At 33.7% G+C, this 15496-nt stretch overlaps 1 protein-coding gene across 2 annotated transcripts in view; it reads left to right on the top strand.

The window, feature by feature from the left end:
* Window positions 1-15496, top strand: part of LOC129750083 (serine-rich adhesin for platelets-like) — a 586616-nt gene that overhangs the window by 54684 nt on the left and 516436 nt on the right. The window contains exons 1-2 of one of the 2 annotated variants that reach the window (XM_055745293.1): window positions 7334-7413; window positions 7788-7829. The exons of the other annotated variant lie outside the window; for it this stretch is intronic. Of the exons in view, the coding sequence (XP_055601268.1) occupies window positions 7821-7829 (9 nt within the window). The 5' untranslated portion in view covers window positions 7334-7413; window positions 7788-7820. Of the gene's footprint in view, window positions 1-7333; window positions 7414-7787; window positions 7830-15496 lie in introns of those variants that run through there. 2 annotated transcript variants of the gene reach the window in all.

Here is a 15496-nt window from a genome sequence, read left to right as displayed (position 1 = left end):
CTAGGAGTTCGTCTGAAAAAGAACAAATAGCTAAGTTATTGTGAAGTGCACAGAGCCCGCTTGTCAACAAGCAAAGCATGCAAGAGATCCGTCGTAAGAAAAGTCGGAAACTAGAGTTTCCTTGAGAGTCCGCTTGGGAAACAACAAAACTGCCTGTGTGTTTAGAGAGTACCCTGTTGATAAGAGAAGTGGGCTGAGAATTTGCTTGAATGAAATTTTAGACGTATATACCAAAAGTATTATTTTGATTATGAAACCAAAAGCGTAAAGAGCCCGTAGAAATGAAAATTGAAAAAGAAACAATGAAACCAGAGAAAAGAAAAAGGAAAATGCAGATAGAGTTCGCTTCGAAGACAAAATAAATGCATATATTGGGTGAACGAGTCACCAGCCAAACAATATTAATTTGAACTGGTAGTTATGGTGCGATGAGTACAAACACGAATCAGATGAAAGGAGAAGCTCGTAAAAAAAAATATGGCTTAGACGAGGAGCAATGCTAAATGTCCATCTGTGGGAAGTATTGTGAAAAGCTGAGAACGACTTTGTTGATCATAGTTGAAATAAAAAAAATATCATTTGATGAGAGGAATTTGAAATAAACCGAAAAAGAAAAAAATATTTACATTCATAAAAATCTTGGCAATGAAAGAGGAACAAAAAAAAAGCATAATGTGAGAGACGGAACTGGTAAAACATAAGAATTACATTGAATTTCGCACAATTGGCGAATCAAGAGTCTACGTTGTGGGAAAATTCAAATTTGAAGCATAGTTAATTTGAATGTCAAAGGAATATAAAAGGAAATGCTTAGCAAAAAAAAAATGCATTCATTCAAACAAGTGTTACGAACATTCATAAGTGTTTTACTGGGTTACGAATATGCAGTGCGTTGTCTGTGAATTTTCATCCAATACAAAATTCACAAGTTTTTCTGACAAAACTTTGATGCCGAAATCAAAGGCTTCATTTCGAAAAATAGCTACTTTTCTTTTTCAAACATGAGAATTCTCGAGATGTGTACATATTTTATTCCTGAAATCGACGAAAGGCTCAAAAATGATTTCAGCGAGTTTGATCATTTGCTTAACTATAATGTAAATTCCAACTAGTGATCCGCAGATATTGGGTAACATTAAAATCTGTAGACTTACAAAGAAGTCGATCAACACCTACTTTGTTTGTTGCCAAACGAATTAATACCTTTCAACAAATATTCATTAATCAACGCGCGCCGGTGAAATAGTGGCGGAGTTGACTGCATAAGTATTCATGCGCTTTGGAAAGAGAAAGATCGATCCTACGAAGTAAAGTGCTATCTCTCTTCCTCTCAATTATACGATTATCTGTTCTTAAAATACAACTAAAAAAACCGGCTTCGTATACGCGAAGCGTATCCACTCGTTTGCTGTTTGTGTTGTTGTAAATAATTGAAAGGCATCGGCCTGACTCGTTCAACTTTGCATGGCTAGATTGTTAAGGGGTTCTCTTACGCACACTATGGTGCGGTAGACCATTCACGAGATTGAGAAAGTGTACGTTTTGCGAACGGAAGCCAACGGAAGGAATGCACAAATAAAATTAAGCTACAGTTTAAGTGAAGGCATATGCCCACATAAACGCATATAACTGAACCAAAATAGTTGTGTTCAATAGTTTGAAATCCATTTGTTAATCAGGTATAATGAAGTTACTTATTGAAATTTAAAACGAAAATGATGAAATACCTTCATTGAAATAAATGCAATAAGCACAATAGGAATAACAGTAAAGTGGCACAACTGATTGCCTCTTCAGTTCAATTATCGAACAAATTCAATAAGGAGAAAATATTGAATGTTTTCGCAATTGGAAATGACGGAAAATTAAGAGTAGCCATTGAACACACAGGTTGTGGTCGATATATTTATCATGTGACGAATACCTACAATAGCAAGCGCTTCGATGGAGCGATTCAATAAAATAACTCTGAGCTTTTTCGCTATTGATTCTACCTAAAATATGAATAAAGACAAATTGAAACCATCTGTATTACTTTACTAGTTCCTTCGATTTCCACAGACCATATGTTTGAATCCGAAGAACACACATTATCATGCGGTGAATTCTGGTTGGAGTTGAGAAAGTGCTGCTCTCATTTACTCTCCATGAAAAAGCGCAGATCTGACAAACTGAGCGCGTTGGACAGTGCGACAAAACACGACAAACTGATGCCAGGGTGTTTTGTAGCGCGACAAGTCTTAAATCTAAAAGAAATATTGTTTTTCTCGGTTTAAAGTACTGATTTCGGGTATCAAGCAGAAAACTCGAAGATATGTCCGAATTTGTGATAAGAAACTAAATAATATCTTAATCGGTGAGAAAATTCTCATAAACTCTTATTTCCGAAAAACAAGGAGTGTTTACGGCAATCTCGCAATCCGGATAATGATCTGATGAGCCCTTAATGGCTCCAGAGAGAAAGGAAACGATCCCAAGCTCAAATGGCAAAAAATTATTTGTAGTGAAATTAAATGCGCCAATATGTTATACCTACGCTTTGCTTTGCTTTCTAATAGGAACGCAGGATGCAAAGCAATGGCTTGTCGCTTGAGCATCAATCTTATTTAGACTACGATTTTATGTGTGTATGGATGTGTTATTATTTTGCACTGATGGGAATAACAATTAGGTAAGAGCAGTGTTCAACGACACAAAAGCTACTATTCGGAATTTAATAAATTTATTAATCATTCTGTAAAATAGACAACGGCAGATTAATGAAAATACAGATATTTGATACAGACAACTGATTAAAGGATTTTTTTTATGGCGGTTTCTCGAATGGATTTAGCCGATGAAAGTTTTCATGTTGCACTAAAATAATTGAATAATTCACGTGCAATTAATTGTAGATTTTGGAAAACGGAATAAAAAAAAGATGCTAAATCGTACACTTAAGTAAGTCAAAACAGATCGTAAATGCAGGAAGTATAAAATTTGGAAAATATCAGTATAGTAGTACGACGTATGATGCTTCATGTGAAGTTGGAAAATAAACATACAGTAGGATAGGTTTGAAACCTTGTTTTCTAACACAATTTATGACTCATGATAATACATGAATTGATTTGTTGTGAAAAAAATGTTTAAAGTTAACAAATTAACAGACATTTATGCAAAAGATCCTGATATATGTACCTCATTTTTATTCACAGTTATTACTGGGTCCAAAGAAGACCTATAAATAGAATTGTTTAAAAATAAGACTCTTCTCCTCGGTGTTTAATTTTGGATCAAAATTATTTTCGAATAATACAACTGGAACAAATAAATTGGAAAACCTCAAATGAAGTCCAGTAATAGTACCGAAGGCTGACCGACGCCAAAATACCGTCTTCCTTTATTCTACTAAAATTACCGGAAGATAGTGTAGAAACAGAAAATTATTGAAGTGAGCTATCCTCAAATGTTTACTGAAGCACACTACAGCGAAAAAAATGTAACAGAACCAGTATGTAAATGTTAAATATTATGATTCTCTTTTGCTCATTCATGATTGGAAAAGAAGTTTTAACTTTCATTGGAAAAGACAGGATTAAGATTCATGTTAAGGACGTCGACAATTTGAATGACTATTACTTTCTATACAAAGTTATGAAGTTTCAGAATTTAAAAATATTTCGAAAAACCAATTTGCTATTTGTTTGATTAGGAAATATTTGTTAAGAGAGCACATGCACTGTAAAAAAAGAAGGAATATCTTAATACCTATATAGGTATTACTTTAATTTTTCTGACCTTCTGGACCGTAATTTGTTACTGATTTTTTGTTCAAATTATACAGATGAAAAGATTTCTTTTTTCGATTGTCTTTCTTTTTTTCAAGTGTGTAGAGGGGAGATGTGTGGTACTAGATTACATCTTCGGCCACATTGCATAGAGACTACGCATTCTGTTGAGCGCCTCGCATACAAAGGCACGAGGCGCATTGAGAGAGCTCTTGATTGTGTTATACACGACTGTATAACCGTCATGCAGTACATAGACACAATCTGCTGGATGATGTGTCACGCACACTATATGCCGCCAGGCTCAGCGTCAGCGCATATAAGCTAGCGCCTATCATTCGTATACAAGCATTCGGCCGGCTAAGTTAGTGCCTCGTGTAAAGGGTGACTTTCGTAGCAGAAATATGAGACTGCACACATCCGACATATACTACTTGCGGGTACGTCCACCGGATAATGACATTGCTGATTGTTGACGGATGCCGATCCGTAAACTGGTGCTTTGATTAAAGCACTTCCAGTTACGCTGGAACATCGAAGGCGTTCTGTTGGAAACATTGAGCATTAGGTAGTTTCATTAGTAAGACTTTTAATGAAGAATCTCACCTGGTTATTGATAGTCATGTCAGCTGTCCGAGCTCCACAAAGGAGGCCATTCCATGCGGTGAAATGCTCGTCAAACCACTTCTCGGGTTTTATTCTCCAGCAACAGCCGGTGCACCGGTACAAAAATCACAACACAAGAGCTCCACAGAAAACACAACACAAGTTTGTTTACTTTATGCGGTATGATGGTTGGACCAGTAACATTGTATGTATATGTCCAATTCGTTTGTTTTGTTGTTTAATAATAAATACACATGTTAATGATATAATGCACTAACTCAAAAAATGGAATAAACCTTAAAAAATCATATTTTTTAAATGATTGAAAAGATTATTAATGGCAGAAAGTCAGGAAAGAAGGAATTTTATCTTCCATCAATTCCCGTTGATTCTTTTTTGATTCAAAACGTAAGTTATGTTGCTTTGTTGAGTTTTTTTCAGCGAAATGAAAGTGGCTAGGAAAAAAGTACTTATTTCCAGCTCAGCAAATTTTGACATTCTATCAATTTTATCAAGATAAATCGTTTTACTGAATTTTCAAAATCAGGTATGGTCGTCAGAAAATCAATTTACATCAATTATTTATAACACAAATAAAATTGTAATATATTTCAATGTTTTTAAATTAAATTTAAATATTCGATGTTTATATTATGTCCAAAAGATGATTATGAGATTAAAAAGTTTACCAAAATATACTTGTTATCCAATATAAGAGAATTTTAGGACCAATTAAAAAAAAAACTTATAGTTCATGACATTTTGAAATAACCAATACAAATCTCGAGATCAGTTTGTTTTGAGCTATTAACAGCTTTCAATTTTCAGGATGGCCAATTTTGTTATTTAAAATTTTGCCATTAAAAATTATTCACATAAGATACCGATATTTTGATGATGCAATACCGCCGTTCCAGCCAATTGATACTTTAATGAAACTTAATTTTTCCATCAGACTAAACATAACACTAAAATATGCTATCGTTTTGGCATTGCTAGGTCATTTTGGTTTCATTTTGCTGATACTTATCAGTTGTGATCCAAGAAGGTTAAAAATCATCAAGGAAGGCAATCATCATCGAGACGTACGATCTAATAGTCTGCGTCCTTCTTTACCACATCATCATGTGTTGCAGGAATGTTTCAAATACAGGAGCGTCGTTGTCATGCATAATTGTTTATATGATTTAGTTGGAGAAGGAAAAATTTACTGGTGTGATTTTTTCACTCTGAATTTAGTAAAGCATGGCTCAGTAAAAACGATTGATTTTAGTAAGATTGGCCTAATCTATGTTTTCGTCAATTTTAGTTTTGAGTTTGAAATAGTTTGAGCGTGTACTCTATTTAAGTCAATTAAGTGTGACAGCATAGGGAATTTTGGGTCACCATCTTTCATGGATTATGGTCCAAAAATGTATTGAATTTACGGGTGAAAATATTTGTTTTCTTGTACCCCGTTCGTTGAAAATCGTAATGTTATTTGTTGAAAATCGTTAGGCTGGCATTCTGGCGTTCTGGCGCAACTTTGCTTTATAAAGAAAATTGAACAAAAAATTTGATTCAATTATGCTTTCGTTTCACTCTCAACCTGGTTTTTATCAATCTATTATATTTCCGAAAAAAAAAAATAAATCTTGTGATGCTTAATTTTACCCTCGCAGAGAAATACAGCAAATCATGCTATCATTTTGCTCTTAGTACCTCATGTTGGTCTCAGTTGATTATACCTTAATGATGCCTAGTTTTGCTTTCGGTAAAATAATGAGAGCAAATGATGCTATCATTTGGCTGTTGACACCTTATTTTGGTCTCAATTTGCTATCGATTTGGGCATCAAAGTCTGCTCGGGCAAATAACTACAAACAGTAGTACAGACGATCGCTAGATTAAGTAAGTTTAAAATAGTATTGTAAAATGGTATATTTTAGAAAAATAAATTTTTCATGCAGGGTCCGCTGAAGAGGAGTGAAACGCCAAAAGTAGCTCGAAACGTCCGGACCAACTAGCAAGTAATTTTGTAGTTATTTATTCACCGAAAAAAGTCGATAATAAAAACAAACATTTCAATATAACCATTTAACCAATTTTAGACAGCTTAGTCATAATTATTTAAGGTTCGGAAACATTACACGAAATTATAAACATTTTGGTCAATTTGCTTCCATATCAAAGCTATAAATCATTCATTCATTAATTCTTCTAATTTTTTTTCCAGTGTGGAAATTTTTAAATTCATGCCATAAATAAAGATTTCTAACGATCGAAAGATCAAATGATGATAAGCCAAAATTTTACAGTAAACCTATCCGAGAAAATCCAATCCCATTTATCGACTCAGGAAACCGCTTCGAAAAGTAATTAAATAAATGCCGAAATTACCATTAAATTAACGTCTTGTGGAACATGATGCCCCCGACCGGATGTACCCGAAATTGAAACCTGTTGGATCTAACTAATTATCGCCGATAGGCTGACGGAGTTCCCTTTTGCCATGAGCACCATACTGAGGCCGAGTTCAGTTGAACTTTTAAGAGGGAGTTTTAGCAGAAGAAAGATGATGAACTCTATTGTTCGGTTTTGTGAGTTATCTTGTTGTAAAGTTCAAAGATGATGTTCTAATTTGTTTTGGCTTTCTTCTTACATTCTTTACGGAGTATTGACTTCAGAGTACAAAGTTCAACTTCGACGATATCAAAGTTTTTTGAAAGATGTACAAATGTTTGGTTAATAGTTATTCTATATAGTTTAAGGCATTTGACTTGAATTTGATAAAATAATTTCAAATTTTTATGGCTTGTTCTTATGGGACCTCAAATGACAAGTGAAAGGACCATAAAAAATGTCTGGCGATAATTTTGTGGGAATCTGAAGTGAAAACGAAATTAATTAGCCAATATTGAGCGCAAGTTTTTTTTTCCTCACTCAATCTCTCTCGCTTTGTTAAGGTTTGGCATGTTTGACTTTTCTAGTCTGGTGCCTCTTCAGCAAGTTCCTAGCAGTCCCACAAAGTTTTCGGTTTCCGCCGGTTCGAACGAAAGTAAAAGATCATCTCGGATCGAAGCTCCAAACCAACAAATAACGCACGGTCGGTCGAGGGAATCTGTGCTTGCTAACAACAAAGCTGGAAACGCGAACGAAACAGAGCAGCTCCCAAATGGCATCGAAAGTTTGAGAAACGAAAAAAAGCAAATCGAAAATAATTTCGGGCTGGGAATTGTGTGTGCGATTTCTTTCTTTTTTTACAAGCGTCCCCTTGAGGCCGGGTGCCGGTCGATTTGTAGTGAAGGTTGAGCATCTAACATCACATATTGCTTGGTGTAATCAGCCAAACGAATTGTAAATTGAACACGTTTTTGAAACGAAAGTGATTTTTTTAAAGTAATGTAAGTGAATTATAAATTATTAAACCAGGTGAACCCTTGGAAGAAAGATTTTACGGCGAAAATGTGGAAGGTACGTTTATTTGTTTATCTGTTTTTTACCAAATAGCTCATCATATCTACTAACATGATACCTACATTATTAGCGAATGTGATACGACGGTAGATATTCAATAACGAAACGTATATTTACTAAGACTGTTTCTCCTATTTCGAATTTATTAAAAAAAAATATACGAAATTTCAGCCGGATTTGAAATTATATATCTAAGACATTGGATCTAACAACAAACAGTCAACAATTTTTCAAGAAATCCATTTATTGGAATCAGAGCTGTATTTTCTCTTTTATTTTTATCGTTGTGAATTTAGCTACAAAAATGTGATTTTAGAGTGCTGCTTTCTGAAATCTTAATTGAAATTCAGATTTTTAATTTTTAAATTCTGATTTCTAAATTCCTTTGATGATTTTTCTTATGTTCTGATTTTTGATTTTTAATCCCGAATTACTAATTTCTGACATCTGAAATCTGGGGTTCCTAATATCTTATTTAAGATTTTTTATTTTTCTATTTAGGTTTTCTCATTTCTTGTTGCTGAACTCTGATTTTGGTCTTTAGGAAGCAAAATACAGAATTTTACAACGTGCCCGATGTTTCGGCCTTCGATTTTGGCCTTCTTCAAGGGATAATTTGCATTATACTTTATATGTTCCTGAGCGTATACTGTGTGAAGAGAATTTCTGTCGGATTTCTGTAAATTTCTGTGATATAGGTTAAAATCCGACAGAAATTCTCTTCACACAGTATACGCTCAGGAACATATACAGTATAATCCAAATTATCCCTTGAAGAAGGCCAAAATCAAAGGCCGAAACTTCGGGCACGTTATAAAATTTTGTATTTTACTTCCTAAAGACTGAAATGCCAATTAGAAAATAAAGAACTAAACAATATCAGTCGTTAAAAACTACCAAAAAATAACTCTGATATCTAAATCCTGGATTTCTGAGTTCTATATTTGTTTCTAAATATTTACTTTTGATTTTTAATCTCGATTCCTATATTATGAAACTCGAATTCTGTATTCTGAATCCTGCTCTTCAGCCATCCATAAAGATACTGCCGTTCTGATTTTGTCGAATATTCTTCCAAAAATCTAGTAAATAAAAGGCGCATAATTGTTGTTATGCGGAATGCAGAAAAAAAATCATCTAATCGATTACTTTGCGCCCTTTATTTCCTTTTATATGTTAGTATTTGATAGGTAAGTATAATATTAAATGCTTGAAAACAAAATTTCCAGTTTTTTGTTAAACAACACTAGAGATTCATCCCGGGAATTCCCGAATCCCGCAAAACGATTAAAAACTGGGTGGTTTAGACTCAAATATTTTTGTTTTCTTAATCATCAACATTATTTGAAACAATCTGTAATCAGTAATCTGAAAATTTACGAGATTTGATGAATAACCTGAAGTCTTCAAACCAACTTCTAACCAAAGTGAAAAATTTTGCAGCAATAAGCAGTCAATTTGACATTAATTTATTTAATGTATTTGCATGATATTAAACCATTATATATTGCTTTATCCTCTAGTGCGTGAATTATAAAATAAGTTGAAAAAAATATTTAAGGTGGAAATAACTTTCTCTGATGTATGCAAAGGAAGTTTTTTTTTTAATTTTTTAAACTTTCTTTTCAATATTGTTTTGGATTTAATTACTGTTGATTGATTTAATTGTAATGTTTTACAAATCTAGTAGTATAGTATTGGAATAATTTACGTTTCGAATGTAGAAAAGTATTAAAAATCCGATTTTTCAATTTTTCAGGTATCCTAAAAATTCCCGGGAACGTGAAAATGGACGGGAAATGGACCCTTTAGTTGGAAGTAACCGTTTACTAAGAAATTTATGGCTAAAACGAAGTTTTGATTTTCTTTAAAAAAAAATAGATAATTAATAGTCACAATGTTTTTTTTTTGGGGTTTTCTATCTCTTCGTAATTGTTGAGGTGTAAAGAATGTTAAAATACTTTTCAGTACAGATAAAAAAATACTTTGATGTTTTTCCCAGAATCCTGGAAATTCGTTGAAATTTTAGTTAAAATCTTTGTTTTCAAAGTATCTTTAATATGAATAATGTTTAACAACAAACCAATAAAATATTTTTCCACCTGAATTTCCCTGAACCTAAAGATTAAGTACAAATTATTTTATCATCCAAAAGTTATCATTTATAAACTTCCTTATTATTGAAATCCTGTGAAAACAAATTAATTAAAATTTAGCTTTTTCAAGAACGCAATCATGAAATTCAGATTTAATTTTATAATAGAAGTTTTCACTTGTTTTGTTTCTTTTTTGACAATTTTCACAATCTGAATTTTGCATTTTGATCCTGAATCTAAATTTTATTGCTCAATTTGAAATCGATTTCTTAATCTGAATTCCAAACAAAAATTTCCAATAATTTTGAACCGAAATGAGCATTTTATAACATAATCCTAAACCGGAAATCTTTTAAGTGAATTTTAAATCTTTAATATTCTGTATGAATTTTTTCTTCAATCATTTATTCGTTATTCAACTAGTGAATCTGAATGAAAATTCCAAACTATGAAACACTAATATTTTAATTTTGGTTCACCTTTATGGAACTTTTTTAAATTTCCATCCTGCAGAAGAGAAATAGAATTAAGAGTAAAAATTTCAAATCCAAATCTTAAAAACGATTTGTAATTTTAAATATTTTCTTTCAATATGATGGACATGGAAAATAAAACTAATTTTAGTTTCAAATGGAAAACTAAGACTCGAATCAGAATTTTGTTCCAATTATGAACCGAAATGAAAATCAAGAATAATAAACTGGGTACAGACTCCAGAATCAGAGCATAGGCAACAAATTTTGATTTTTTTAAATTTGAACCGGTAATTATTTAAAGCTTGCCAAATATTGTTCCGCATCTATCCGGGTAGGGCAAATCCAGGCTGTTTTATCTTAAAACCTTGCCAAATCCGGGCAATATCCAAGCAAATTTGGGAATTCTTCAATTAAAATCGAGAAGGAAAAACACGAGAAATAGTTTTTATTTTTCATCGAAACACATCTGCCAGTTTATTTCTATAACATTTGCGCAAAATACATAATTGTGATCACGCAATTTGTATTTCTCTTAGATTTTGCAAATAAATTGCAAACTTTCGGGCAAAATCTGGGCAATCTGGTAACCTCAGTGAGTCTAATTTTATTATTCTTAATTCGTATTTATTATTCGAATGAAATTTAATGTTATGGACTATGTGCTGCACCCAAAATTCATGTACCAACTTCATTTGTGAATTACTTTCAATAGCGTTTTTTCAAGAACAGTCTTTAAATATCTTTAAACAAGTGAGGAATGTTTTGAAAAACTGTAGTAGAATTGTGAATCTGGAATAGGATTTTGAGGCTCTGGCCTTAGTGAGATTGTTACTCTTGATTCTTTTTAATCGTTCATCAAAATTTGATAAAGAATTAAAAATTTTGAATTTAGAAATGAAAATTTGCATGACATTGTTGGATTCATATGGGAGGAAGGAGGCGAGGGGGGGGCGATTTGATTTTGTCTGGGATTATAATAAGGATATTATAGAAAAACAAACAATCAACGTTATACCGACTGAACTATGGCCGAAGTCTCGGAATGAACCTTTCGATGATTTAGCGGTTAGCGTTGTTAGGAGGTAATCGCTGATTGGCAGAGGTATGGGTACGATTTTTATATCAGTACTGGGTGTTAAAATGAAGGCTTAAAAATATTCATCGACTGAGACTGGTTTGTTCAATTTTGTTTTATTTTTTACTATCTATACAATATTAAATCAAAAATAAATACAATGATTTAGGGGAGATGAGGGCATAACGAGCACCCGGGGCATAATGAGCACTCCTTTTTTCTACATAAGTACGTATTTTCTTAAACAAACTTTCATAAGGACTTGTTTCGTACTACCCATAGTATTAATTTTTCACCAAAAAAGAAATATCCTTTTCATCTTTACAGAAATATTAAATAAAAACCAGCTAGGTTCTCAAGTGACGAAAATATTATAATTTTTGAGCACCATCAAATAAGCTTTTATGACCTTTAAATCATCTTGATCTGAAATGTATACACTGCAACACGATCTACACATTGTTTCTCAATTTTCAACATCATAAAATTTTTGATTTTTCACTTTAATCAATTTTAAAACGCTTTTTTTACTTTAATTTGTTCACTTGAGGCGAACAGAGCACTTTCAATGAAGGCATAATAAGCATTTTCTACCGGGGAATCTAGCAGCGAATTCAACTCGATGAAGTCAACTGGATAATAGAGCTACAGCTTAGCTTGTTTCGTCTGTCGATTTGGCCTGTTGGTAAGCTGTCGGAGAGGTAATCAGTAGACTCGAGTTCGATTCTTGTTCGAGGGGATTTTTTTTTGCACATACTATTCATGATTGATTTTTTTTTATTGTTACATTATACGGCTAACAGCATCGAAGCATCATCCGTTAAAAAAAAAAACACTAGAAACATAATGAATTCTGCAAACAGACCTAGATTATTTTGTTATTGCTTTGTTTGATGAATCTACGCCTCACCGTTCAGTGCAATCATGATCTTGAATGATAAATGGAAAAAAAAATCACCTCGACCAGGAATCGAACTCGAGCCTACTGATTACCTCTCCGACATCTTACCAATAGGCCAAATCGTCAGACGTTACAAGTCAAGCTGTAGCTCTATTACTCAGTTGACTTCATCGAGTCGAATTTGCTGCTAGAATCCCTGGCAGAAAACGCTCATTATGCCTTCATTTATTGTGCTCATACTGCCTCGGGGGGTTTCTCATTATGCCTCTACAGTGACTGGTTTTTAGCTTTCGGCAAAAATTTTTAAAATGCATTTTTAAACGTTTTTATCTGCTTTTTCAAGTTTCATCCAATTAGGCAATAGACTATTTGAGTGTCTGAACACGAAACAATGATGTAATTCACATATTACAGCTGTTCTCTATGGTTAAATAAGCGTTTTCCTTAAGGTGGCCATTATACCCCTATCTCCCCTACTGTACGAGTTCGTTATATTCAGGAGACACGGTTTTAGAATGTCTTTTCGATGGCTTTTTGAGCTCTTTAAGTTTTGTAAGTAGGTTGTATCTATATTGACGGGACACTCGATTGCGTTTGTTGAATAGTTTTTCCAGCAGTACGCAATGTCGATTCCAATGTGCTGCATCGATCGCTTTTGAAGAAATGCTATTCCAGTTGGGAATAGCCACCCAACTTTCTAGGACAAACAACAATATCGATTATAAAATCGGGCTACAGGTTATTTGAAAAGCTGATAAGATTTCATTGCATTTCGATGTGCTGTTTTATGACATATGTTATGTTGCATTTGAAGTTATGTACATAAAAAAAAGTATGTTTTAAACTAACAGTTTTATAACTCTACACTGAAAAGAGATAGAGCATTCATTATATAAAGAAAGTTTCTTAATTTGATAATATCTAGGTACAACTTTGTAGAACAAGTTTTGTCTCTATATCATCAAACATAGAAGTTTGTGATTTCATTTTTGTCATGGCGAATTATTACTTTCACGTTATGGGTCGATTCACGATGACGTAACACCCTTTTGAGATGAAAGTTCGCAGGTCCTTTTTACAAAATTTTGCGAACGAGAAATGGGTTACGGCGAAATGTTTCATGTAGCTGCACGGTCAAGAAATTTAACTCAAAACTCAGTTCGAGGATAGCAAATATCCAAGTCCCGTTTTGTGAATTAAATTTAGCGCATTTTTTGGTTTCTTAACGATAATTTCTCCGGGAATGAACAGTTGGAAATTCTTAAAAATTTTGAAAAGAAGGTTTGCTTATTGAAATGTTTCAACATGCTTTTAAAACCTTTTTTCCAACATATTTCTAGTGGACCAACTCACTGAGCATTGAATATTCTGGGGCAGCGGTTCTACTTGAAACAAAAAATCCATAAAACATCTAAATGTTAAAGCTTCAAAAGAATTCAAATGTGCCGAATCGAATGTTCGTAAGCTTCTTTTGTAGTTTTGACCGGAAGCTGTAAACAAGTGCATATATCTACTTGTACGTCGACACTATTCAGAGAAAGGGGAATCCAATATACTAAAATTCTCCAGTAAACATACAGAAAGAGAAGGCTGAACCTTTCTAGACACCGGATAGTTTAACTCTTAAGTTTAAATCCATTTTTCTCATATTTCTGTTTTCAGTTAAGCTAGATTAACAAATAAAATTATTGATTTTTCATTACTTGATACTAAAAACATCTAATTTCTTAAAAACTCATTTCTTTTTCGAAGTATTTTTTTCAAATTTGAGCTGAGAACTATTGCTAAAAATGTGTGAGTGATAGTAAAATGAGGACCCTAATGTTTGTTTTGTTTCCGCAGCATATGGAATTGGAAAATAAGGAATCAAAACAAGAACTGCGTGTCTTAAGCTTTCCTTGTGTTCCCAATTTTTCGAATTACACACGACCAAATCTCAAAACGACCATTCTCTTTAAAATTCGTTATGACATTGCGAAGTGTCAAAATCAGTGAGGTCAGCCAGTGCGTTAGTCGAACAGTCAAACTAGTCCACTTTAGATCCAATGGGCGATGGTAGATGGCTAAATTAGACAGAAAATGATTCGACTTTTGTTATAAGTGTCATGTCAGTGTATGGTCAGTTAACGAAGTTTTAGAAATCTTTAAAACGTTAAGGAGAAGAACGCTTAAAAAGGGCATTCAAAGCTAATTGAAGCTTTGCAACAAAGCCATGAAATGCTTTTGTAAGTTCTTATTAAACTTTGATAGCTGTTTCAGGCAACTCCCATGACAATATGTCATGGTCATGGTCAGGTGACACATCCGATTTCTGATTTTATTGAATACAAGTTTTTCAAAGTTGAATACCAAAATAACTTTTACTGCTGTTAATATATTTATAACTGATTACTTTGAACTGATCCACCATCTTACTTACTTAAATGGTCCCGCGTCGATTGTCCGGTTCATAGGGCCGTGGTAAAAGACCTCCACTGTTGACGATCCGGAGCCAGCCTCTTCACTTGGTCCCCAGTCAAGATTCTCGTCGACATTTCGGATTTCAGCTGCTAGGCTTCGCCGCCACGAGTTTCTGTGGGGTCTGCCTCTTCTTCGATGTCCTTCTGGATTCCAATCTAGCGCCTCTTTCTCCACTTACGTTCCTGAATCTCGATTTCTGGCGCCCTTTGATGACACCGGCGATGTAGTTCCTCATTCGAAATCCAGTTACCAGGCCATTAAGCACGAATAATATTCCGCAGGCAGCGGTTTACAAACACTTGCAGTTTTCGCGTCGTTACCGCATATGTGCACCAAGTTTCGCACCCGTACAGCAATACGGATTTGACGTTTGAGTTGAAGATTCGGATTTTCGTTCGTAGAGAGATATTGCGTGACTGCCAGATGTTTAGGATACTCGCAAACGTAAATCGGGCCTTTCTGATCCGGGTTTCGATGTCTTTCCAGGTACCACCATCAGGCGTTATCTGGCTACCAAGATATTGAAATCACTCCATTTTCTCAACCTGTTGCCCAATTGAACCACGAAATTGAAAGGATTCACTGTGTTAAACTGATCCACGACAAGCATTTTTTTTAATTTAACCAATTATATTACCGCAAAACTATCGTACTCA

This window comes from Uranotaenia lowii, chromosome 2 (assembly GCF_029784155.1).
Source record: "Uranotaenia lowii strain MFRU-FL chromosome 2, ASM2978415v1, whole genome shotgun sequence".
NCBI classification, from domain to species: Eukaryota; Metazoa; Arthropoda; class Insecta; order Diptera; family Culicidae; genus Uranotaenia; species Uranotaenia lowii.
Note: the sequence above shows the minus strand (reverse complement) of the source record. Positions and strands in the feature narration are given on the sequence as shown.